We start from the raw sequence: 26,652 nt of genomic DNA on the forward strand, positions 1-26,652 counted from the left end.
ACATGTTGAATTAAGCGGTTAAGATACGGCGAGATATGTGATATTAAATGGTCAGCAGATTAGCTTTACTATGCCGACCACCGCGGCAGTTTTACATCACTATACAAGGAGTCTTTTTTGTTTTTAATCTATGCTTTTTAAGAAATAAAAAATAAGAGTATAGCAGAAAAACACTTTTATCCGTAAGAATTTTCTTTTTGGCTTAAAGTACTCGTATCCAACCTATTGATTCTTTTTGTAGTAATAAATTTAGATATTTATACAGATGCTTTTGTTTTTCTTTCAAACCCTAAATAAAGAGTTTATAAAGACTTTTATCTGCGTTCATGAAAACTTCATTCAATATTTTATATTTGAACAAGCAGATTCGAAATTCAAATATTCGCAAAACGTTGACGTTCCATATTCAAACATCCAACGCTCATCATAAATCTCTACTCAGCTGATGTTCGAAATTCGAAACAGCGTCGCTATCGTACCGTTGGAGGTCGGCGTGCGGTGCTCAGATAAAATAAATGGATGCTGTGAAAAATGATGACGCCCCGGCGCGGAAAGACATCTGAAAGGGGTCGCTACCTCCACTGGGTCAAAATGCTTTTTGTGTTTTCCTTTACAGCAATGGTTGGAAATATTTATTGTCGAAAGAATTTTTCGATAGACAATTCCAACTAATTTGTTACTTTTCTGTCACTGCCAGAAATATATCTTTTTTTTATATTATGGCCTGGGTGCTAGTCTTTTAAGCCAAGCCTTTGTTTTATTATTTTAAAACACTTCATTTTATATCTATTACGGAGCAATTTCACACGTTTTCTTGAGTTTTTTACAGTTTTCTCCTGGGGCGTCCGTCCCGAAGTTACCAGGGTCGTAAAGACCCGAAGAGGTCGCTTAATACACCGTTAAGTGGTTCGGAACTCCAGCGTCACGCCACTCCGCGCCGACCACTCTTATTTATTTAGAAAATGCTTTAGGGCTCCCTTAGTTTTTCTACAATGTAGTAGTTAATTTAAGAAACGAATCATCTTCAATACTTGTACGAATTTTATATTCAAAGAAAAATTGAAAATTCACCTCGTCGGGCAAGATTTGAACTTGCGACCTTTTCAAATATCGCTCTATCGTTCTTAACCAACTGAGCTACCAAAGCATACCGGGAGCGTGCGATTTTTTTTCTTTTTTATTGTTTCTATGTCTTAGTTTTTTTTATTTGTAAGAAAACATTATGTATTTTGAAAATATTGTATAAAAATGCATGTGAACGAATCTGCAGTTATATTAAAAGTAAGAAACATATCTAGTACTAGAGTAGCATAAATATGTACCTCATGGAGAAAGCAAACAGCAAAACCCACTTACCTGTAAAAAAAAGAGAATTAATTAACATTACAAAAGAAACCGCCTTTTAATTTATTTATACAGAAAGCCTTCTTAATTAAAATTAATATTTACAAGACGAGAAAATAATATAGAAGTGTAGATTTTGAAGCCCGCGTACCATGGAATTCGAGTTCACATTGATATCATTATTCATAGAAAAAAATCGTCGTAAAACAGCCTATCTACAGCTAGATTTAATTTGAAATTATGTAGCAGAGCATTCTAAATTAATAACTTGTATGTAATTACAAATAATCCATCCAAATTGTAATGTTTTATGGAAATGTCAGACAACACATAATCGCCGGCTTGGGGTGAAGATCGCTCGGTACGGGGGCACAGTAAGGGTCTAGAAATAAGGGCCTTTAAGGGACTCCCCGCGTTATCTCGGGTAGAACCATCGTAAAAATAAAGGTTTACTAGCCCGTAAAGAAAATTAAAATGAATTATTTTGACGAGAGTAAGGGGTTTTTTGAGGCTTAGCCCCTCTTTATGAGGTAGAGGTGAATTGTTATGGCGTCATGAAGCGTAATTGTTTTCCTTGTGTTTAATTCAAGCTTGTTTTTGGCGTGATTATTCTTCGGTAACTGCTGGCGGGATGCGCCTCGTAAAATTAGGGTTATGCGGCTAAGCTTGGTTATGGCATGTTCGCCATATTGGTCAGTGATTTGAATGGCGTGTGTTTATGCAAATGACTAATCTATTAAGCTTTATTGAGCAGTATCTGTTCATTGTCGCGTTCATCGCGTTCATTTCAAATCAAACTAGATCTAACAGACGACCGGTTTGGCCTTGTGGGTAGTGACCCTGCCTACGAAGCTGATGGTCCCGGGTTCAAATCCTGGTAAGGGCATTTATTCGTGTAATGAGCATGGATATTTGTTCCTGAGTCATGGGTGTTTTCTATGTATTTAAGTATTCATAAATATTTATATATTATATATATCGTTGTCTAAGTACCCTCAACACAAGCCTTATTGAGCTTACTGTGGGACTTAGTCAATTTGTGTAATAATGTCCTATAATATTTAATATTTATAGTTTTGAATGATTTACGGTTAGTTTCACTAGACTTAAATCGATCGGGATATAAACCGTGATTAAATTTTATATTGTTTTTAAGCTCCTGATATTTCGACGCAGTTACATACATCTTGTTCACGGGTAGTCACGGTTTATATCCCGGTAGACTTATCTAGTCAAACTAGATCTAAATTTATCGAACGTTGAGTAGGAAATTACCATTTGTTCGTACGACGAAGCTTGTTGTCCTGGAGCTCTATTCAACAAATTCCATCGTGGGCGTAATACACTTGAATCACTTACTACGCTTGGAATTCTATTTTAGAATCCCTCGCTACTCTCGTAGTTCTATTATATAATCCTTCGCTTCGTTCACGATACTTCATTCATCAATTTCTATGATTGAACATTTAAGAGAAATCGCTGCGTTTTACCTATACATAGATTAATCCATTTTATGTCTTAGATTCGCCCTAAATATTTGACATTCAAACATCAAGAAATATATTATGAACGATTTCCGAACATGTTAACAACAAAAGCCGCCTTCATCGTAATTTTATTGAAAAATCCCCAATAAAACCAATAAAAAACCGAATAAACATCGAAAAAATCAACTAGGATCACAGAAACGCAAGAAATGTCCCATTGACGCCGAAAATGGGCCGATACGCATCTCGGCAAAAAATTCGAGCGATTACAGCGCACAATGCGAGTTTTATCGCACTCAGAGCCATCTCGTGGTGATTCCTGGAGGGTCTGGCCGTTGAGGGATCGGGGTTTTAAACATTAATTTTAAAATTGGTGCGTTTATATGTGGACGGCTTCATGAAGTGTATAAAGCTTAGTTGTGTTTAATTTGGTAATCTGCAAACAGACAATTATTTAAAACCCCTTTTTTTGCTTTCATCGTCAGTTGTTATTGCCGATTTTTATACACTTAAACAGGATAGATATGTCGTAAATATGGCCTTATATGCCAATTTGAATTTTAGGTTTTCGATCTGTTTCCGATATGATACTGATCTGTCTCAAAGTGACGTTTTTGGTTGAAGAAGTGTCACACTTTGTTTAACACTGACATATCAGTATGATATCAGAAAATTCTAGAATTGGCCTGTTAGAATAAATCCATATCGTAAAACAACCCCAAAGTGTAATCCTAACAGCTACGAAACGCTACGGCGTAGCAATCGTAGCGTCGTAGCGCTATCTACCATCTACGAGCTTCCTATGGGGCCCTGGTGTTTCAGATCCCATTCCCGTACCGTTTCTATGGTAATTTCATGGTATATGGGATATATGTGGGAAAGGGTGTTCAAGTGTTTTTATTACTTGTTCAAACGATTTCAAATTGTCAGCAATCCTTTGATAACTCAGCAAAAAATGGTAGGTGTGGTAGGTATGACTATCGGCACGATTCGAGCTTTACGATACATAATTTAACCTTTAAAAACATAACATTACGAGTCAATTTTCCAAGTGCTTTTCAAGTGCTTTTTGCTGTTTTGTTTTTCTTTTTCTACAATAGAATGTTTTATTACTATTACTTTTTCGAGACAGATTACATTTTCAAACTCAAATAAATTTAAATTCATATAAACCCAACGACTTAGGACTTGAGACTCACTAAACGTATACAAAAATCCAGGGGTATTAAACCTAAGTGTCGTTCGCGAGTTTTACGGGGCAGGGATCGTAAACCGCGGGCCGTGATTCCTGATGGACAATTTGAGAGTTGCAGGGGCGCTCAGCGCTGGTTCACATTTACAACTACCGACTTTATCGCCGAAATATCTTGAAAAAACTGTTACTTAAATTTAAACTTTATTATGTAAGTATTAAAGTGGTATTTTGAGATTGTAAGTTTAGGGAGATAAGAGAATGGGAGAGTAAGTGTTTTTTTTTGTTTTACGTTTCTTTTGTGAGATGTAAATGTGTTTATAACCTATTTTAGGGTCTTATAGTTATGGATGTTTTATCAAGATGGGTTTGTGATGTTGAGGGAATTGCTGCAGTGCTTTTCAATCCTATCTTATCACTGGTTTGCAGTATGCGTTTTCATTATACGATTTTAAATTTAAGAACGAGGTATCGTCAAGTAAATCAATGAGGTTTTAAAACTAAATTCTATTTGTACGAATTCTGTAGCCAATAGGGAGCGTGCATGAACTGTAGGAGGCAGCACAGGAGCCGTCAGATTTTTGGCGCGAGGCGTAAATGTGATGTTTTTTGTTCCGATGTAGCCCACAAGATGGCAGAACCTACTATGCACAAGAAAACACGTGACGTGTACATGTGCATGTTTATGGTTCCGATTCAGGCCACAAGATGGCAGACCCTCCAACGCGCACGGTCCCTATAGCCATTTACATTGAAGTAATTTCAAATGACGTACTTAAATAGCGATAAAAATATTTCGCCTTAATAACAATTGAATTACTATATATTATAGTATGTCTTGACATATCACAAGACAATGGTGATCCAGACATTTAAGAGGCGTGTACAGAGCGGAAGCCGACACGTAGAGGTCTTGAGACTTTGATGTGATGTAGGGGCACACCGATCGGATGTTGTTCTTGCCCGTGTCATGTATTATCAAATATATATTATGACGACCTGTCTGGCGTAGTGGGTAGTGACCCTGCTTATGAAGCCGATGGTCCCGGGTTCAAATCCCGGTAAGGGTAAGGTTCCTGAGTAATGGGTGTTTTCTATGTATTTAACTATTTATAAAAAATATATATTACATTTATCGTTGTCTATAAGTACCCACAACATAAGTCTTATTGAGCTTACTGTGGGACTTAGTCAACTTGTGTAATAATGCCTTATAATATTTATTTACTGTTTTTTTATTTATTTTATTTAGAAAACAAACACGCTTTTACAAATATATCTGAACATAAATAACAAATATAAATGAACTAAAAATAGGCCTAAAGTTTCCTACGTTACTAAGAAAACGATTACATAGAAATGTAAATTACTCAATTATAAATTACCGGTTTAGTTGTGTACCTACTACACGCAAGTAACAAAACATACAAAACTATGAAAAATATGACTGGAACCAAATTGATCAATTTCTAGAAAACAAAATTTGCCGAACTTTGTTCTTGAACACGGACAAACTATGAACAAAAATATCTATATCGTTAAGAGATTCATTATACAAATAACAAGTGCGCCTAAAGAAAAAGTTTTTAGCATACTGTGTGCCACAGGAGGAAATAGAAAATGTGGGTTTAGATCGTGAGTGGAACCGAGAAATTTTGAAGGAAACGCTATTTAATAAAAGGATAGAATCTATGTGATTACTAATAATTTTAAATAAAAATAAAACATCTAAATATGCTTTCCTTTTCTTCAACGGATTTTCTTTTATAGTAAAAACCATGTGCCGTGTACAGCGACCCTAAGCTGTCAAAATTAATTCCTGCTGCAAATGTTTTTACAGCGAATCTAAAGGTTGTTTACTCGGCGAGTAAAGCGTACCCTCGTAAGAATGTACTCCAGTTAACACTTTATTGTTACGTTATGAGTGATGCGGACCGTCTGGGGTGTGGGGCCTGTGGCAGCGGGTAAAGCTTTAAGAAATCGCTAACGCTTATGCGACGGTAGTGACCAATGGCGTTGGCAATGGCACCCGCAAGCGATGCGGGGGTACACTCGCCAGCAACGAAACGGAATTACTTCACTCGTTTGCATCATATTTACATCACGATCGAAACGAGCAGACGATCGCCTGTGGACGGCCTTTAAGATGGGAGCACGCTCTTTTATTGAAGGTCGGAAAATCATTTTTTTTCCGAATAATAATGCCGCGAACAAATTAGATTAAGTTAGGATTATAAATTCGGTTTTTAATCGTTTCTTGGTCTTCAAATCGTCTCTAATAACGTCAGTGCAAGTTCTATCGTCCCCGCTAGCAGACGGCCGTACCCTCTCCGTTTACGAGCTACGTTTTACGGCCTGCGAATTACGCATTGGGACAGGTCGGGTCTTTTAAGGTCTTGTAGCTTCTGACACATGCTCCACATAGTCGTCATGGCACGGAGACATGAGGAAGGTGTTTTACGTATAAATGTACCTATAAATGAAGGAATAAAGAGTAAAAAACACTGATCGAAATATTGATCGTCACATTAATATAAATAATAGAAGTTAACCAAATAGAAGACTAATCTAAAGGTCTACTAAAGAGCCATGGAGCGCAACTTGCTTGGGATGAAAAGTATTGACCGGATCTGAAACGCTACGTAGCGTGCTAAAACAGGCATTATCGACGTTGAGGTCAAAGCACTAGGCTAAAGTGGGACTGGGCAGGCCATATACGACGTATGCACCCACAGAGGTAGGCTAAACTAGCCACGGAATGGGTGCCACGATGTAAACGCCGTAGACGTCGACCTAAGAGGAAATGGCGGGACGACCTGGACGCATTTCTCAGCAACTCGACGGATATGATACTGCAATTAATCGGGAAGATTGAAAGTCTAGGGGGAGGCCTTTTCTCAGCAGTAGGACATTTATAGGCTTAAAAAAGTCTCAAAAGTTTGTCCGATAAATAATTAGTCAGTTAAGCAGTCGATAATCCGCTATTAGGTCTTATTTATGTATCTAACTTCACTAAATTGGAGCAGTGGCGTGCACAGAGTTTTGAGGCTGGGTAGACAAACAATTAACCTGGTGGCCCTGTGAGCTGTAGACCTCGCGATATGAAGTTAGATTCATAAGTTTAAAATCTAAAGATATACTTATTTCGGCGTACTTACGTGTACTTACTTAGGCAGTGTCTTTTTGTCTTTATGAAGTGCACGCCCCTGAATTGGAGGTATACGGGTATCGTGTGTGCGTGTTTAGAGTGATCCTTTCTAAGCCCACTAATCTCAACTTGACGTGTTTGGTTCCGACTGTGACTTAAGTTTGGACATTGTGTCTTTTGCTGTTCTAAGTTTAAATTTTGACATTTTAAAGGTTTCAAAATAATCACTTAATAGTCTATTAGTTTTATTTAAGTATGGTATGGTAGGTATAGTAAAAATAATTAAGCTAATGAAAGGTAAACATGATGTTAGCGGTACGCATGATTGTACATGTCGTGTTGAGGCCTAGGTAAAACGATTATTTTCCAGTATTTGGGATCAATAGTCAGATCACTATATTATATGTTTTTACTTGTTTCTACTGTGTATACCATGTCTTCTACTCTCTGTAACTTCCCTGAACTCAGGTCTATCTAGGCTAGGCTATTGTAGGAGCCAATTCCACGGTAGATGGGTCCATTGTCTTGCGAGGGCTATTCCAAAGTAATTGATAGTGTATTGTGCTTTGATATAGTATTGGTCAGTTTGTTACTATGATGGCTGCATGGAAATTTTGATATGTAAATAGGCTTATTGTGCATCGGTAGATGTCAAAGTACAATATATATTTGCGCCGTTTGCCGTAGAAACTCTGGGACCGTGGGGGCCTAGCGCAAAAATACTATTCAAGGAAATTTCTCAGCGTTTAACCGACACCTCAGGTGACCGGACGGCTGGCAGCTATCTCGGCCAGAGGATAAGCCTGGCCATCCAAAAAGGTAACGCTGCCAGTCTTCTGGGTACCATAATGCATGAAGGTGACCTGGGGAGCATTTTTTATTTATAAGTTTATTTTAAGTTTTATTATATTTTAGTTTTAATTTTAATATCTTAGTATATAATTTATTATTATTGTTTTTTTTTTAAGTTGTACCTAGGATACATAGTAGATTAAGCATAATGGGAGATTATTTGGATTAAGCAGCGACAGAAAGAGAGTGAGAATAAATACTAGTCAGCTGCCTTTTTATAAGAATACTGTCCGCCTGATTGAAGCATGTACTTACATTGCCGACTCTCTACTCTTGATATTCTATATCTAAATATACTAAATTTATGCAAATTTTATATATAAGTACAAATGGGGAAAAATCACCGTTCTCGGCCTTCCTTTTATATTTGTTGTAGGGTCGCTCGCAAACGAATTTTTTTGATAAAAAAAGGGTTTAAATGTATGCATTCTTTTAAACGCGCTAAGATTCTCACATAAGTAACATTTAATTTCAGGCCGAAGAGAATAAGACAGTGGAGTCATTTCGGATTTTTCAAAAAAATTAATTAAATTAGACAAAATAAATGGAAACGGGGGATATCTCTACTCTCTGCAAAACACTCCGATAATTCGAAAATGGAATCACGAGGGATGAATATAAATTTAAAATGTCCCTCCTTATCAATTACAAGTACCAGGGCCCCAACAATGAGAAGAGACGTTTCCTCATTCCTATTCTTTGCCGAATTTGCATCTTCATACAATCACAATTAGGGGCGCGTTCATTAATTCGACAGGGTCCCAGAGGCGGAACGCCTACAGTCGTTTCAATTTGATAAAGGCAAGATACAAGTCTACAACCTTGCCGTTGTATAATTACGGCGTTTGCATCAATGTTATGTGCTAACTAACCGTTACATTCAATATTGGATTGGAATTTTATCCTTAGAGACAAGATGAATAAATTATGCTAGAATCTACGGCCCTATTTTCTCAAAGTATCCAATATTTTTAAGTGGTAGCGTAGAAAGGCCAAGATCGCTGAATGGTGGTTGGATAACAGTGCACGACTAGATGTTTTGGAGATTTTTAGTCCTTAGGAGGTTTGGTCCGGCACATATTATATTTAGATTGAATTATTGCTGATTTGATTGATTTATGACTTGTGGGCCAAGATAACCACGGATTGGGTGCCCCACGAGTCAAACCGGGGATCTGGCAGACCTCGTCGGCGATGGCGGGATAACTTAGACTCCTTTTTGAGGGACTGGCCGGTCGTAGCTCAAAACCGGGATGAGTGGAAGAAGAGGGGGGAGGCCTTTGCCCAGCAGTGGGACACAATGGGCTCGTTATAATTATAATATTGCAGCATTGGTAGAAAACAAGCATACGGCTCACCTGATCATAAACCATGACCGACCACTTGCTCTAGAGATGACACTAAATGATCCCTTACACGTCAAAATATTACATGCTGAAAAAATGTGGCAACCTTATTCGACTTCTAATTTCTGTGATGAGTTAACACGAGCTACGCCTTTATGATTTACATACTAAACTCAATAATAGTCATAAAACTAACGACACATTAGACAACCACAAAATACCCCAGAATGCACATCTTATGCAAATAGTTAATTTAGAGATACGTTACCAGAACAACATAAATCGACGGTAGCATTAATAAAATATTTACACTGTTATAGCTCTCAAGAGAGAGCAATCATCTAGGGATCTCTGACACTGCTTACTAACCCTATGTGTGTTTGAAAAGTAGCTTAAAATTCTACTTTATTCCAATAACATAAGGTTAGTAATTGAATGAAATTTGTATTGAACTTAGGCGAGGTATGTAGTGTTCTAAATGCTGTAGATCTGGACACCTGTTTATACAAGGGACCAACCCTTCCTTAATGGTTTTAGTGTTAGTAAAAATGTTTAACTCGGAATTAATATTTCAAGTGTTTGACCGGGTGTGAATCCTTGATTTAGGTGTAATAGGATTTTAAAAGGGTTGGAATGGCTCGATGAAATTTGTATTAGGTGAAATTGAAATTTTTGGTTCTATTATTTTTAGGGAGTAAAGTTGCGCTTTTTAAACGCTATTCAAATTTTTAAAAAAGAAATGATAAACTATTACTGGAAATTAGAAAAAGGTATCAGATAAAACCATTTTCTAATAGTTTACAAGTTATGTGAATTTATAATTATATGTCATAAATCATCTCATCCGTCTGTTCGTCCTGACTTTTTTCCCAGATATCGTTTGACGGAAAAAACAGATATTTATACGAATAAATAGTTTAAAAACTATTGATTAAATTGTTTTTACCGTATTGCTAATGGATTCATAGAAACACATAAGCCCCGATTTTTTTTTCTTTATGACTTTTATGAATAATAGCATAATTTTTGAGAGAAGCTGATGTTATCAACACTTTCCACATTTAAAGATTGACACCATAGAGCCGTAATTACTAGTTTAATGGTATAGCGGGACCACAGACGAGGAGACAAAGCCTCCGGCGACCTTTGACCCCGTCACTCAATCTCTAAATTCGTGAGGTCTTCAAATAATATACCTTTAAGTAGGTGCGGCAAGCGTCTTTGGTGTGTGAGACAAGTTAAGAATTTGAGTTGAGTTGTGAACGGAGGTATTAAAATAAATAAAATAGCCTTTATTTGCGACCCCTTTTTTTCTGTGTTGCATGCTAGACACTTACTAGGAATAACATATAAACTGTATTTAATTATAAAAACAGTTAATAAAATATTATTGTACATGAGATTTTTTATTCATTTTTTATTTCGGGATCCCCTTGTGGGTATAGGCCTCCTCCAGTTTTTGCCATGCCTCTCGATCTTGGGCTAGATAATGCCACCCCATGCCGGCAGTTTTCTTTATGTCATCAGCCCAACGCTTGAGTGGGCGTCCTGAATGTCTGTCACCACTCCCTGGTCCTCTCCATTCCGTCACTCTTTTCGCCCATCTTGAGCTATCGTAACGTGCAATGTGTTCTGCCCATCTCCACTTCATTTTCTTGACATATTGTAATGCATCAATTACTTTGGTTGTTTCCCGAATGTCTTTGTTTCTAATCTTGTCTTTTATATATTATCGGAGGTATTAGTGTCTTAAAATAATCTGAATTATCTCATTTAAACTGTCGTGAGTCATACTAAGACTAACACAAGTTTACAGTTTAACTCACGCATGTCTAGTCACTCGCGCGACATCGCTGCTCATGCGTTATTGTCGATACTTTACTCTCTAGAAATGCATTTTTAGGGCTGAGTTAGGTTGCTCTTTCATACATCGTACTGTACTGCAATACATTACACTACATTACACTACACTATACTACACTACACTACACTACACTACACTACACTACACTACACTATACTGTACTAATACTATACTATTTGTTACAACCCTGGTTTTTTGTAGTGGAACATTTCACACGAATTAATGAAAATTTCCAGTTTAAGAAGTTTCTCATAGGAAATGTAGTAGGTAGTTAAATATTAGGCAACGGTATTGGAAACCATCAGTCGAGTTATACTTGCACTAGAAAAAAAACACTTTTTGATACTGATTTCATTCATGATTTTATAGGCAAGAGGATTATTTGATTGATATGTCTAAGGGAAAACATTGAAGTTCATAAGTGCATTGTATATGCCTACTTGAAAAATAAATTATCTTTATGCGAGAAAATCTACATACAGTAACTGCAAAGAATGAAGTGGCAGAAATACTCTCTATAAACGATGTTATGTACTTGTCCTCCTATGCAATAAGTTTTTGCACGCTTGATAAGATTCATATCTTCAAATCAGGAGTCATAACTTATACGAATACAAATACAAATTCTTTATTCGTCGACCATAGGTGTACACAACAAGTTATTGCATATGATAGTAAAAGAGAAAATTGTTCCACTATGTCGTACCCAAAGGCATACGAGATTAAGTTTAAATGCTAATAGCAATTAGCATGCACCATGCACTAAATTAAAATTTACAAGCAGTGCGTATACAAGCAATTAATTAAACTGTCCAGTAATATCACTTAAAACTAAATAATTCCAACAAGTTTTATATCAATATACATATCATAATCATTTAATAATAATTCTATAATAATCAGTACAGGTTGTCAATGAGAAATTCATTACAGGAGTAGAAAGCCTTCCTAACCAAAAATTTTTTCCCAATTTTTTTAAATATACTTACGTCACACACTTTCTTTATACGTTCAGGTAATTTGTTATATACCCTAGGAGCCATAACGAGGACGCTTTTTGATAAGAGAGCAGTTCTTGACGGATGACGGACGGAACTTCTAAGTCATTTAATACATTAACTGATACCACATCCGAAGCGTCAAACCGGTCCATATATTTCTATACATCGTACAGCTTCGCCCGCGGCAATGTCCGAGTCGTTAAAGTATAATGGGCATCTAACATAATAATATTATCTGTACGTGTGTACGCTGACAATGAGCGGAGTTCATTAACTTTGTATCATGATTTATAGACGGTGATGTTCCTGGTGAATATGATCCAATATCCTGGTAGTTATATTACCTGGTACTTATATACCGTGCGCTAGCAAAATCCGACAGATTTTAAAGGTGTATTCTTAAGCGCATTTAGAGACTAAATTGTCAATGTTTTCTGAAATCGGTCTTGTTTTAGAGATAATGACAATTTGTGAAAATTTGTCTTTCTTATAATTTACTGAAAAACGCCTTTTTTTTTTGCTGCGACGTTGCCACTATGTGACTTGGTATATGCTTGGTATAGATAGACATACCTACTGACAAACTGACAAACATTAAGTAAAGTTTTAAAAGAAACTCGCGATTTTTATCTGTAAATAAAGAAAAATACTTTACTATACTGTCGTGTGCCAAGAACTAAAAAAAAACCTAGTCTGAGTAAAACTTATATGATATGAATAATTTTTTGCTCCTTATGACCTCAAGAATGCCTGGTTAAAATCTGTCTCTTTAATAATAATAATACTTTTTTTACAATATTGTTCCAAAAAAACCTCTATTTTACAACATGCCCGATGATGGTGACCAGAAGCTATACTTATATTTATATATAATTAGAATAAGAAAGATGCCTAAAATCACGAGATTGAAGTGGTATCATTGAAGCCATCGAGTGAGAGCCACTTGAGTCAAAAAGCTACTTATGACACTTCCGGTGAATAGACGCTAATTACAATAATATTATCTTTATGATATTTAGAAATCAGCGGTACTGAGAAGTTTAATTGTCTATCTATGACTTGCGGTTTTTTGTAGCTTTACCTAACATTTTTTATAGTTATGACTATCGTCATCCGCTCTCCAGTTTTAAAAACTGTATTAGATTCAAGTAGGAATAGTCATCATCGTACTGGATTAAACAAAGGTCCAAAATTATCTGCCAAACTGTTTTTTTTTTTCAATTAGATATAATTATATTTATACAGTTTGTGTTCTGGGTAAAGTATCTGTTACAGTCTAATGGGTCTCCATACCGGGACTTAAACTTTTTTGATTATCTTTTAGAGAATGTTTCATACAACGGTCGGAATTTCGTCGGTCGGTTTTGACGCATAGATTTTAGTTTTTTTTAAGTTTGTTTAAGTACTAACGATGCTATGGATCTATAAGTTGTCTGAAAATAAACGCATTTTATTTGATTATATTTTGTTATTTAATTTTATAGACTGATCCGTTACTTTTGAGTCTTCTGACTGTTCACATTTTAACATTTATACCGTTTCGTTGATAAAACTAATTACCTAACATAAATATTCATCCAAGATCAAATAGATTACAAGCTGAAGATTGGCTCATAATGAAAAAAATCTTCATACAAAAAGATACATCTTTTAAAAGTTCGGTATAAAGCGAACACACTTGCAGCAATGCACTTTTTGTCACTTGCAACAAAAAGGCGCAACCTACACGCAAATTCACTCATACCCTCGATTTCCCTAAGCAGATAAAATCTCTATGGTCGAAAAAAAAGGCGCGAATTGAAGTCGGCCATTTTAGGGCTGACAGTATCGTGGGCCATTCCTCGCGCATTTTATGATTCGCCCGCGACACCCACACGAGCTTATATGGAGATGCTAACCATTTGGGTGGTAATTTACTACTGTAATGCCGACCTTGGTACTGGTGGTAGGTTTAAGTGGTTAAAGTTAATAATAATATCGACGTATCGAATCGGTAATTCGCTGCGAGATCTGTTTAAAAAAATGACATTTAGTTATTTATACTCGTGTAGGCAGTTCTTTGACTACTTTTTTACAGATGCAAAATTTAAATACGGTGCAGTCTTGCAGTTTTAATAATCCGTCATGGTTTTTACTAACATTTTTTTTTATATTATAGGACAGAATTACACAAATTGACCAAGTCCCAGAGTAAGCTCAATAAGGCTTGGTTGTAGGTACTTGGACAACGATATATATAATATATAAATACTTAAATACATAGAAAACACCCACGACTCGGGAACAAATGTCCGTGCTCATCACACAAATAAATGCCCTTACCAGGATCCCTTCGGCCGCGTACGCAACCAGAGCTTCGTAACCAGATGCGATCGAAAACTATTTCTGCCTTGTACGAAACCGGTTGCGATCAAAAACTAATTTCGTCTTACCCGTAACCAGTTACGATCGAACACTTCTCGTTCTTATACGAAACCAATATCTGGGCCATCTAGCTATAGGTTTTTTTCAAATATTTTGTCATTATAATGTCATTATTTTTCAAATATTTTTCAAATCGACTCGGGAACAAATATCCGTGCTCATCACACAAATAAATGCCCTTACCAGGATTTGAACCCGGGACTATAGGCTTCATAGGCAGGGTCACTACCCACTAGGCCAGACCGGACGTCAAAATGTCAAAATGTCAAAACGTCATTTTTCGTATCAATGTATTCATTACATAGAGCATATGCCCTTCTAAAAACCTCTTTTTTAGCATTGTTACAATACAATAACAATACGATTTTAACGATATAAACACTTTTACAAGTTAATTGAAATTCTCGAACGTCAGAAGCTACTTGCACAACAAAACAATATGGCGTCCGGCATTGGCGCACGAGACGTGATAGCGTCGGGCGCGGGAATATTTTTCAAATTTAAATCTCTAAACGTTGTGAAGTTTAAACATACTTAACAGTACTACATGTTATCTATCATCGAGAACGAGACGCGTAGTATAATTATCATTTAGATGGACACAAAGCTCTTTAGAAGACTTTAGAAGGCCAAATTTTGGCCCACCGCAATCTAATCTGACTTTTCCAAAAAAATCTCGTATAAAACAATAGTGAAAAGTAAAATTTAAATAAAGTCCATAGAGGATACATTACGAAACTAACTCTGTAGTGCCAAGTCTCAAACAAAACCTCTAGAACAACTTCAACTATTATTATAGAAACATACAGGAATCAGGTCTGATGGCGCGCGGCGCTCATTACCAGGCGTACTAAATGCCATCGCCTTGGTCGTAAACAGCACGTTTTACGCGAGCCAATGATCACCTCAAGCATTTTAACTGACCCGGGAATAGATGGCATTTGACAATATGCAACGCTATCGTTTGAAGAGACGTAATTGATGTAGGTGAAGTGGAAAGTGACATTAGACAGGCGTAGATTTAAGAGAATTTTAAGGAGAATGTTCTATTGCCACGATCCTGTTGGTAAGGTCTTATTTTTATATGTGCAACTTATGTTACGGAGATAATGCATATAATATATTCCTATAGATAACTAAATAGTTATTTGTGTCCCAAGGGAGGAAAAGTGGGAAATTGCGTGCCGCGTGTAAAATTGTTACCCGAGCTGAAGGCGAGGTTGGCAAACACGCGGGATGGAATGACCTACGTTTCCTCCCGTGGGCGCATACTATTTTTCTGCTCGACGGAGGTGGAAAGCGGCAACTTCGTTTAGCGCAGCGGGAGTTGACGCTTTCCGCCCGGAGGGCAGAAAAAATATTCCCCTTAAGATTTAAATATAAAGTTGCACTGGTTGGTGGTATTGATAAAGTGTATTCACATTGTGAAAGAGAAAGCAGCCCACGCAATTTTATCACAAAAATACAAAAGAAAAGTCTTCAAAAACGTAATAACAAATTGCCAAACACCAGGCTATCATGATCGAATAAGATGTCGAACTGTCACTTATCACATTTTATAGATCCGGTCGCGTGTCACGTTGTCCCGAAACCGCGCGCTCCGCGGGGAGCAACTTTTCCGTACATTTAAAGCTACCTTGGCAAACATAACCTGGTAGTAATTTACGATGCAAGTATTTGCATATTACGAGGTGTTTTGACATTCATTGCAATTAATATTTGCTGTCATATTGCCCCAATTGAAATATGAGTAATTTGCTAATTTCTTCTAGTTCTCTGTCGGGCAATTTGTATAGTTTCTGAGTAAATTGCATAGTATATCATATCGGAATTCGTTTTTAGAAAACGCCAATTGAAACTTAAATAATTTATGGAAATATCACGCACTTTTCGTTGAATTTGTCAACTTGCTAAGGCTCTGGGAGATATTCTTTCCCCTCTTTTCTCCAAAATCTTGAAGCAAACATTGCAATTTGATTAATGTCTAAGACTCACCAATTATTTACTTGTAGTATCGTTAACCCTGTGTCCTGTGCTAGCTGCTTCTTTTGGTCTTCTGAGGGGTACGGATGCTGCAACAAAACAAAGATCCATATAACTCCAAAATGAAAGTCTACATTAAGAAAATTGAATCAGAGCAAGGACGATATACGATAAAATTATAACTGTGGTATATACGAGTATATACGATATAATAGTGAGTGTTGGCGTTTTATCATTTTAGGTATGTAGGTATACAATAGTAATTCACGTCTTATCCTTGACGATAAATGATAAAAAAGAGTGCCCAATACGATAATATCGTGAGCGATAAACTTAAAATCACAAATCTGTGATAAAGAGAACATTTTTAGGCATTTCAAGAGAAATCACAATCCGTGGGAACATTAAAAAGGACAATAAAACCCGGGTGGGATTTAACGCGAACCTTAAGTGTAAACAAATTCGATCTAATGCACTAATTACGGAAACCTTTTTCCAACACTGTTAAAAAGTTAGAATCGCACTCAATGTCTAATGAGCTAATTGAATTGAGATCGGGATGCAAATTGGATTGGATGTGAGTGCAGTTGCTTCTGGGGAATCGGGCTGGATTACATTTTGTTTTTGCAAGGTTGGTGAGCAAATAGATTTGTTACGGATAGTTTTTGGAGGGTGAGAACAAGTTCATTGTTATGAAGAATAGCTGTTTTTGGGATTAAAGTCAAGTTGAATTGAAATTCATTTAGACGATGCGAAAATTCACATGCGAGTTTGGGTTACGTTGCGTTATTTAATAGATCGATTGAGTTGGTTGTACCTCAATAGTCGGTGTATAATGTATGTGGTGTTCTCGCACAGTCTATCTGAGACTTAGTTCTTCTTATAATTGGTGGAAATCATGATTTTAAACCTGTATTCTTATTAGTTATTGAAAAATGTGGAGAAATGAAAAGTACTGCGGCAGATTTGAAGGAAAATGCACTAAACCTTGTCAAATAAATTAACCCAAAGGAATTTTGAAAAATTGCAAAGTATTTCTTTTGATACCCTTTGATCGTATGTTAAAACTTTCCCCAAAACTGTCATATTTATGTGTAAATATTTCCAGTCAGCTGACTCATGGGTGGTTTTATGTCCCCATATCTTTAACATGATGACAGTAACATTCGTAAAATTACTTTATGGTCGTGTGTGTCATCGCTTACAAATTAAAAGATGTTATTTGTTTTTTTTTTAAATATTCGGCTGCAATATATATATATATTTTTTTTAATCAATTACAATAGCTATATTATCAAAAAAATAAGCCTAAATTAGCCTGAGGCATTGTTCCCAGAACACTTGGTCGTCCGACACCAAGAATCTAGTAAAAGAAATTTCTACTAAACTAGTCTGGGTGTCTGACGACCTACGAGCTGGCGCTTTTTTCGCACAAAAACTTAGCCTAACTGTGCAGAGAGGGAACGCGGCCAGTGTCCTAGGAACAATGCCTCAGGCTAATTTAGGCTGCAATATATTGCCAAAATGGGTCATGAATCTGGCCATCAGTAAGCCTACCAGCAGACAATTATTTTTAGTCAATAATTTACAAATTCCAGATATAAAATAATGTTTATTACTGACAAGTTAAAGCAGGTATGCGCTATTTTTCAAATACTAAAATGCTATTTTGAGTAAGGGCTGGTACAAGCAGACTGCAAACCAACTGTAACGTCGGCGTGTAGTTCCCATACACATTGCCGACCTTAAGTTTTTACTTTCATTTTATTGAATTTTCGGTACAATATATTTGAGTAAAATAATTTCAAAAACTAGACCAATTTAAAATGTACACAAATAAAGTTTCCTTGCGTAAAACATAATGTTTCATTTACAAGATTAGTGGCCAACCCTTTGACAAACAGTAGGTATATTAGTGAATATCCCAAAGACACCTTTATTGTTAGTTGCCGCACCGGCGGGAATCGAACCGCGTTAATAATTTATACACACGTGACTGGGTTCTACTAGGGTCGCATGAAATAGAGGGAGGTCTCTGGAGTCCGCAAAAAGCCGAAGTATTCCAGTTGCCAACCAAGTGCCCGCGGGAAAGACACAGGTTTAAGACACAGCATATCCTATGGACAGCGGTTAGATTTTTATAGAACCCAGTCAACTGGAGACCAAAGCTTAAGATTTACTCTTTTTCACATGTTCTACAGATAGGTATGAATTTTTCATTCCGACTTGCTTGGCTGTGTTGGCAAGGTCGCCATGTGATGTGAGGCATTCATACCTGCTTGAGTTGAAGTGCTACTCTAGTTATATTCGGATATTTCATTATTAAAGACATTCTTTGAAAGAAATTCTGATGTAGAAAAGTACAGTTACAGACCTAAATGTCACGTTATTCTGGTTTGGTTTCAGAAATCAAATATCCCTCGCTAGTACCAATGGAAACAGTTTAGTATATTTCATTTACTCACCAAGCGCCTCGCCAAACTTAACCATTATAAGTGTCACTGTGGATACCACATAGCACTGATCTCGAGCTCAACGTCAACTGGTTTTCTAGAGGAGATATTACGAGTATGGTAACATAGTGTGGTGCTAGACGTATAGTTCGGAGTTAGGTTAGGACTTACTTGTGCTAACATTTTGCGGGACGGCGAAAGTTAGTTTAGAATAGTGAATAACTTTTGGCTTTAGTAATTTAGGGGCTATTATAATTACATACGTGTCCTTTCAACTTAGTTTACCGACTTTAACAGGCGATATTATTGTTATAATGCCACACCTACAATATTTTAAGCATCTAATTCTTGAAAAACAGGTTTAAAATAATATTTATAGCGTTTCTTTGGGCTCGCCATTTAATTTTGACATTGTAGAGACTTTCAAATACATCTCTTTTTCTATCTAAATGAAATTTATGCAAACTACCCATTTTCAAATTTTGTAATGGCAGTAAAGGTGATTTCATACATACAAGATGGCGTATTATCTTGTAAAGTGAGTAACACATTGCCTGAAGGGTGACACCCTTCACTTTGATGTTATTTGATTATTTTTATTCTACTAACCCCGTAAACTTTATGGTAAAAAAGTGGTAGCTATCGTATAAATTCCTCTTATTTATAAAAAAAACGTACGAGTATCTATAGTGCATTGTTTAATGTTAATATTATTAAAAATAATCATTAAATGCTTTGTGACTAAAAAAGCTGTCACAATAATTTTGGAATTTGTTTCGATAAATAAGCTACCTATTATACTCCTAATACAGCATTTAAAGAAATATTAAGAGGTATAAATTGAGCAATATGTAAAATACCCATATCCAGCGATCGCTGGGCGCAAAGGTCGCTAGATGCGCCGATATGCACCAGCGCAATTGATACGTCAACCGCCATTGTGCGCCATGGCGAGTTTTAATATCGCAATTTGTTTTGATATTGATATGAAATAAATTTTTGGTCACGCGCGCGAGTTGCTTCGGAGATCGTAGGTACTTGAGACACTACTGCAAAAACTTTAAATTATATAGAAAACTAGTAACACCCTTTTTCCTGAAATTTCAGCAGTAATAGTTACTTGACTTGTTTTCAAATAATCTTTTGTCAAAAATTTCATTTTTGGTGCAAGCTTTCATCGCTGACTGTACTTTTCAGTCCACATGCAACTAATCTACCTACTCATCGAGATAATCCTAAAAACCCCAAACACAATTGGGTTGCGTTATTTTATCACAGAGTTCTTATGGCCACCTCCTGTCTCCATCATCAGATCAGCATAATATTGCATAGGCAGCCGACTTACCTAGATATGCATGCAAATTTTCAGCTCAATCGGAAATCGGGAAGTGGGTCAAATAGCTTCCAAGATTTGACCCACATTAACTAACAAATTTACATACCTACTTACTAACAAGGTATTATTATTATTATTTATTTATGTATTATTTATTTCAAGAGAAAACTTAAGTGGTAGGTATACATATTTTTTCGCCAAACTGTGGACAGTTTGTTGGCGAATAGTGCGCTCCAAAATAAGCGTTATAATAAAAAATAAAAATAAAAAGCGTAATAAAAAACCGTATAATAAAAAAATAAATAAATAAGCGTATAAAGGGTATAATAAAAGCGTTTAACGTCAATATCTCATATTTAGATATTTTATGGGTTGACACAGTTTTGCGTTTCTGCATCCATATGCACTGAGAGTAACAGTCATAACAATATCAAATCTAATAGGGTTTTTTAATTTCGAATGGAGCTCATTGTGAGGTCCGTTCGCACGTTCGAATACATTTTGTAAAAATAAGGTTTTCAGTATTCTTTATAAAACTATGAGCATTTTAGACTCGTGGAACGAGCGTATGATCTTAAATTCCCATCATCTGGATCAAAAAAAAATATAAATACTAGGAAAAATTTATTATGGTCTATATTATTTTTAAAACGTTTTTTGTGAGATACCAATACAATGTACCTACATATAGATCGTGTCATCCACGAAGACGCTTGCCTTGACTTGTATAGTCGTGTTATATTAAGAGGAAAGGGGACGATCGTTTCCCCATACTAACGTAGTCCTCATTTTCCTGCCTGGATATTGACATTATGGAAAATATTTTGACAGAATTTCACGTATCATAGTCATGGCAATAAATATTTTTCACTTACATTTCATTTTCATAACTATGCACGACCGTTTGATTTTTTTTCGATTTTTTTCAATAGAGTTTGCGTGTTCGTAGATGACACGAACTATAGTTAGGAATAAAAATAAATAAATAAAATAAAATAAAATAGATTCAAAAATAACTCCTGTGGCATAATACCAAAGGTGCCTATTACACTAATTATATGATATAAATCTTACATTGTTCATACTCTCCAGTAAAGAATCATGACGTTACTTGTACCCCCGTATTTACATATCCCCATTCCAGCACCCCGTAGATTTAGGTGCCAACAAATGGATTGTTTTCTCCACATACCGAAATAAAATTTATAGTCTACTCTTTTTACCCCGCGGCTCACTCGTGCGTTTTTCCCATTTCGATTTATTGCAAACTTATGCCGGGATAATCGAGATTTTAATGTACCGGCAGATTTATAACGGTATTGCTTTTCGAAATTTGATATCTCAATAGTCTCGTGAAATCAAAAAATGAAATGAGTTCTTAATATATTTTTGATCGAAATTTTATACTGTATAATATATATTTACTTATAGATATAGATTAGATATCGATTTATTTATTTCATAATATGAAATTACAATATAAATTATATTAAACTAATCTATATGAATTTATATTATGATCGTCAAAGAAAAATTGAATATATACAATTATAAAATGTCTAGAAATATAGGTACATCACGAAGTCATCATCATCAAAAATCAATACTTAATAAATTCTTCACAACGTCAAATAGATAATGAAATAATAATGAATTATGGGAAAAATGACAATATACCTACTTATATGTAAAGTATATGTAGTAAGTATTCGTTTTTAAACGAGATTTTAATGTACCGGCAGATTTATAACGGTATTGCTTTTCGAAATTTGATATCTCAATAGTCCAGAGAAATCAAAAAATGAAATGAGTTCTTAATATATTTTTGATCAAGATTTTAATGTATTATATATATATTTACCTATGTATGTTTTTAATCGAAACTTTTGTACCGGCAAATTTATAACGACATTGCTTTTCGAAATTTGATATCTCAATATTCCGAGAAATTAAAAATGAAACAAGTTCTTAATATATTTTTATTATTAAGATTTTACCGTACAATATGTATTTACTTGTATGTTTTTAATCGAAATTTTAATGTACCGACAGATTTATAACGGCATTGCTTTTCGAAATTTGATATCTCCATGGTTGCATTAAAAATAATTGGTTGGTCAAAAGGACTATTTGAAAATTCGGCTTACTTTTTGATTTCGTAATTGGTTTTATATAATTTTGATATCGCCTTTTGCGTGGACAGATCCGTTGGCAACAAGTTTAATAATCCTGTTTTGTAGTGTACCGACATATACATATTATAATTTACATAGAACTTGTATCACCACCTAAATAAACAGTAAGACAATTGGTTCTATGGAATGGAAAATCTGAAAAACAAACATTTTTGATAACGTTATTAATTTTATCGAACTTTAACCTTTAAAGTTTTTGGTTGAAGTCTGCCCTTGCAAATATAGTTTTTCCATATATTTTTTCTTCTTGGCTTTGACCCTTGATTAAAAATCGGAAAAAATCAAAATACGGGTGAATTGCAAAAAAATGTATATGTATCCATTAGTATTAAGTTAATTGATTCCATTGTGTTACGAAAGTTAAGCAGTTTCTATTTAAGTTATACGCATGAAAGTGTGTTGGCGTATGCTATAAACTCATGTATGAATTAAGTATCATGAATACAAAAATAATTTTCGTAACACAATGGAATCAATTGACTTAAGACTAATTACAGCTTCTTAAGTACAATTTTTATTAAGTTTACCCATACAAACTATTTTCTTTGCAATTCACCCATACAAACTACATTTTTTTGGAAATCACCCATCCAAACTACAATTTTACGTTAGCCCCCCCCCCCCCCCCCCCAACTCATTTTGTAGTCGTATGAAAAACCTCGTATGAAGCAGTTTTATTAAAAGTTATCATTTCAAACGCTTCAAAAAGACGTAGGTATATCGAAAGGTTAATGTCAATACAATAATGTTCATAATTAAACATTGTTTAACTCTTGTATAAACCACCTGTCAATCTGTCACGTGTCCGTTAGCGTGGGAGGTCCAGTTTTATGCACTAATGCGGCTAATGCAACTGCAGTGTTTACCTTAAGATTGTTTGTTCAATTAAAAGCATGACAGTTTGAAACTGACAAATTTAAGAATGGAACTTCATACTACAATCTAGGGAAATGAAAACAGGTCAATTTGTTCGAAGATTTCTATACAGAGACCCATTTTTATTAGATTTGGTACTAAGCATTGGTGATGGTGACATAGAACACGATAATTTCTCACTCTTTCTTAGGTACAAATACTACATATTTTTTCTTCACATATTATTTACAGGTACCGAACTATTTATATCAAAAACAAACTACCAACATTATAAAGTAGTATTCTCCATTCTAAACTTTATAAAGCAAAATCTAAATAACAATATAAGTAGCGATAACTCTTGTCAGACACCGCAAATAAATAATAAATCCCTATGCATATGCTATGAAAAATTCAGAGCATCGCAGAAACCGAAATTCCCTAATGATATGCTCTAGAGGAAATTCCCGCGAAGTGTATGGCGTATTTTACAATTTTCCCAGCGTTCGGTGTTGCCATAACAATAATAATATATTCAGGGCCCCGGTGATTTCCAGACGTGTCGTAAAAATCATAGCGTCTCGGAGGTATCCGCTTTTCGGAACGTTACCGAAGACAGAACTACGTATATGACGGATTAAATTCTTCGCTAGTGTGACGTGACGTTTTTGGATTGAAACGTAAATTATGCACACGCTTTGCGTGCGCGAAACGCGTATGAATACACAACCATATTCCCTTTGTAATTTCTTACGGAAGCATATTTTCGCATTTTAAATAAACTAAGAAGCGTTATTTACTGAATAGTTGTGTTACGTTTGAGGGCAGAAGGCCGACCACAAATAGATGTCAAAAAAGTAGGGTCCCCGAGTATGGGGCCTTTATATCTCACCAGGGAGACATAAAGGTGCGGAGGTGGCCCTAACCCTATCGAAGCGATGTGACCGGCTGATGGATGGCACTATCGCGACCCTCCCTGAGTGTATCCTTCTGTTCCGTGCTTCGCGTTTCTTGTTTATTTATCTTGTTTATGTGCGAACGAGTGCGAAACACCCATTCCATCTGATTCTTAAACCTTAAATCCTTTTTGTTGCTTAAAACACGTCGTTTTTATTTTCTTTATCACTCGATTGGATTCTATTTGCGCTGACATGTATCGTGCGCAAAATTGGCGTTTTTTGGACTGGTAAATGGTAACTGACGTATAAAATAGGTGTCGTAAGTGTCAGACAGTGTGTTAATGCTGTCTAGCCAATTAAATTTAAAACTGTTTAAAGTAAGAATAGAGCAACTGAAATATCTCGAGCAAGCTTAATTGAACGACACCTGCCAATTTTTGTAAAACTCCGTACTTTTTCACTAGAAGCGCACAATTCAGCAGGATATAAAGAATTCAAAGGTCCAATTCGGGAGTTACCGCGACAGGATAGCTTTTAAATTATGCAGATCTGTAATGGACGGCGAGCGGAGCATTTTAGCGAACGAAAATAGTTTCCGAGCGTGACTACACGCCACCATTTTAAAACCGGAGTGATTTTAATTTGACAGTTTCATAAAAACATATTCGCATTTCATATTTAGTAAATCCTCGCTCGCATGAATAGGGATTACGCTCGAAAATCAAAATTGAAATTTGAGAGCCACCGACGGCGGGCTGAATCGGCCAATGGAAACAAAAGCAGCAGTCAGACGGTAAATGGTCGATACTAATCTCGGAGCCGGAACAGCCGAGCTGACGGCCGTTCGGAAGCCGCAACTGGGCTAGGAAATGAGATAGGTGCGCACAACTCCTAGTGTTCTCTGTTAGCCGGGTACCTGGCTCCTGTAATGTGACGGTTCTGACGGCTTAATGGAATTGGGACGAGACGCGTGACTCAATCAATGGAGGGCATCGTGCTAACAGAACATTTGTATCAGGTGCAAAACTATCTAGAATCTACACCTGTATTCATGTTTCCATATCAGTCGGAATGTTTACTTAATTAATTACGGGACGTGGTAATTATATAAAAGCACGAACGTGGCTTTTTTCCAGACCAATTATAGAGTAAAAAATATGCGGTACGTATACAGAAATGTAGAGGTTTTGCATATCAATCGGGCGAAAGAGGCGGTATCATTAAATACGGCAAAAACGATTGTGTCGGGCGCATCAAAGGGGCAAAGAGAAGACTTATTCATGAAGCCTTCGGAGGCTGAATGAAGCTTGTAAATGTCGCTACCAGGGCTACATACGTTCTGCGGTAGAAAATATTGCATTTAAAATAGTGATATATTTTTAACTTGTTAAAGGTAAGTTGCTTTAATTGAAGAAAATAAGGTCAGTAGGGCTAAGATGGTCGGCTTTTTATCATTTGTCACCATGGCTGTCACGTTCTAATAAGTATGTAAGCGCGAAAGTGACGGGTATAGTGACAAGTGATAAAAATGGAACCATGCTGCCACTGCAGTAGGGCTAAGATGGTCGGCTTTTTATCATTTTTCACCATGGCTGTCACGTTCTAATAAGTATGTAAGCGCGAAAGTGACGGGTATAGTGACAAGTGATAAAAATGGAACCATGCTGCCACTGCAGGTGTGGTATTGTAGGAGACATTAGACTCATCTCTTATTCTTTATTCTAATTAAAAACCAAACAATTTTTTGTTTTTTCTGCAGTATAATTCCCGCAACCACCCATATAAAAATTATTTGTAACATTATATGTAAAAAATAAGGCTTTTATTTAAATATGATTTAAATTTATGCATGTTTCCAATAGACATCGTAAAATAAACGGACTTTAAAGCCTAACTTTCGTTTATTATTGTTAACACATGACGGCAGTCTATATGCTTGGTATGTGTGTTCCTACACCATCTTCTTAAAATGCGTATGATTAAACTCTTAAACAAAAGTATACATATAAATTATAAGCTGTTAACTTTTGTAATGTCTACATAAAAACCGGTTCCCACAAACGTTTTTGACCTAAATATTTAAAATGAACTAAAATCGTAACATGTTGTAAAACTAAATATATAAATAAAATGAACTAATACCGTCGCAAGTGTTACGTGCAGCCCTGTCAATGCCGCTTTGCATACAGCTCGTAAATAACGATACGCGGCTTAGATACGGGCCTAAAAACTGCCGCAACCTTGCCTGACCTGTTGAAATGTTCTACACTTTG

The 26,652-nt window shown here is 35.9% G+C and overlaps 1 protein-coding gene across 2 annotated transcripts in view; it reads right to left on the minus strand.

The window, feature by feature from the left end:
- LOC133528251 (homeobox protein homothorax) overlaps window positions 1–26,652 on the minus strand; it is a 352,169-nt gene that overhangs the window by 55,253 nt on the left and 270,264 nt on the right. For both annotated transcript variants that reach the window (XM_061865552.1, XM_061865551.1), the window contains exon 11: window positions 16,654–16,730. In XM_061865552.1, the coding sequence (XP_061721536.1) occupies window positions 16,654–16,730 (77 nt within the window). The remainder of the gene's footprint in view (window positions 1–16,653; window positions 16,731–26,652) is intronic.

Source organism: Cydia pomonella, chromosome 19, assembly GCF_033807575.1.
Source record: "Cydia pomonella isolate Wapato2018A chromosome 19, ilCydPomo1, whole genome shotgun sequence".
Classification (NCBI taxonomy): Eukaryota; Metazoa; Arthropoda; class Insecta; order Lepidoptera; family Tortricidae; genus Cydia; species Cydia pomonella.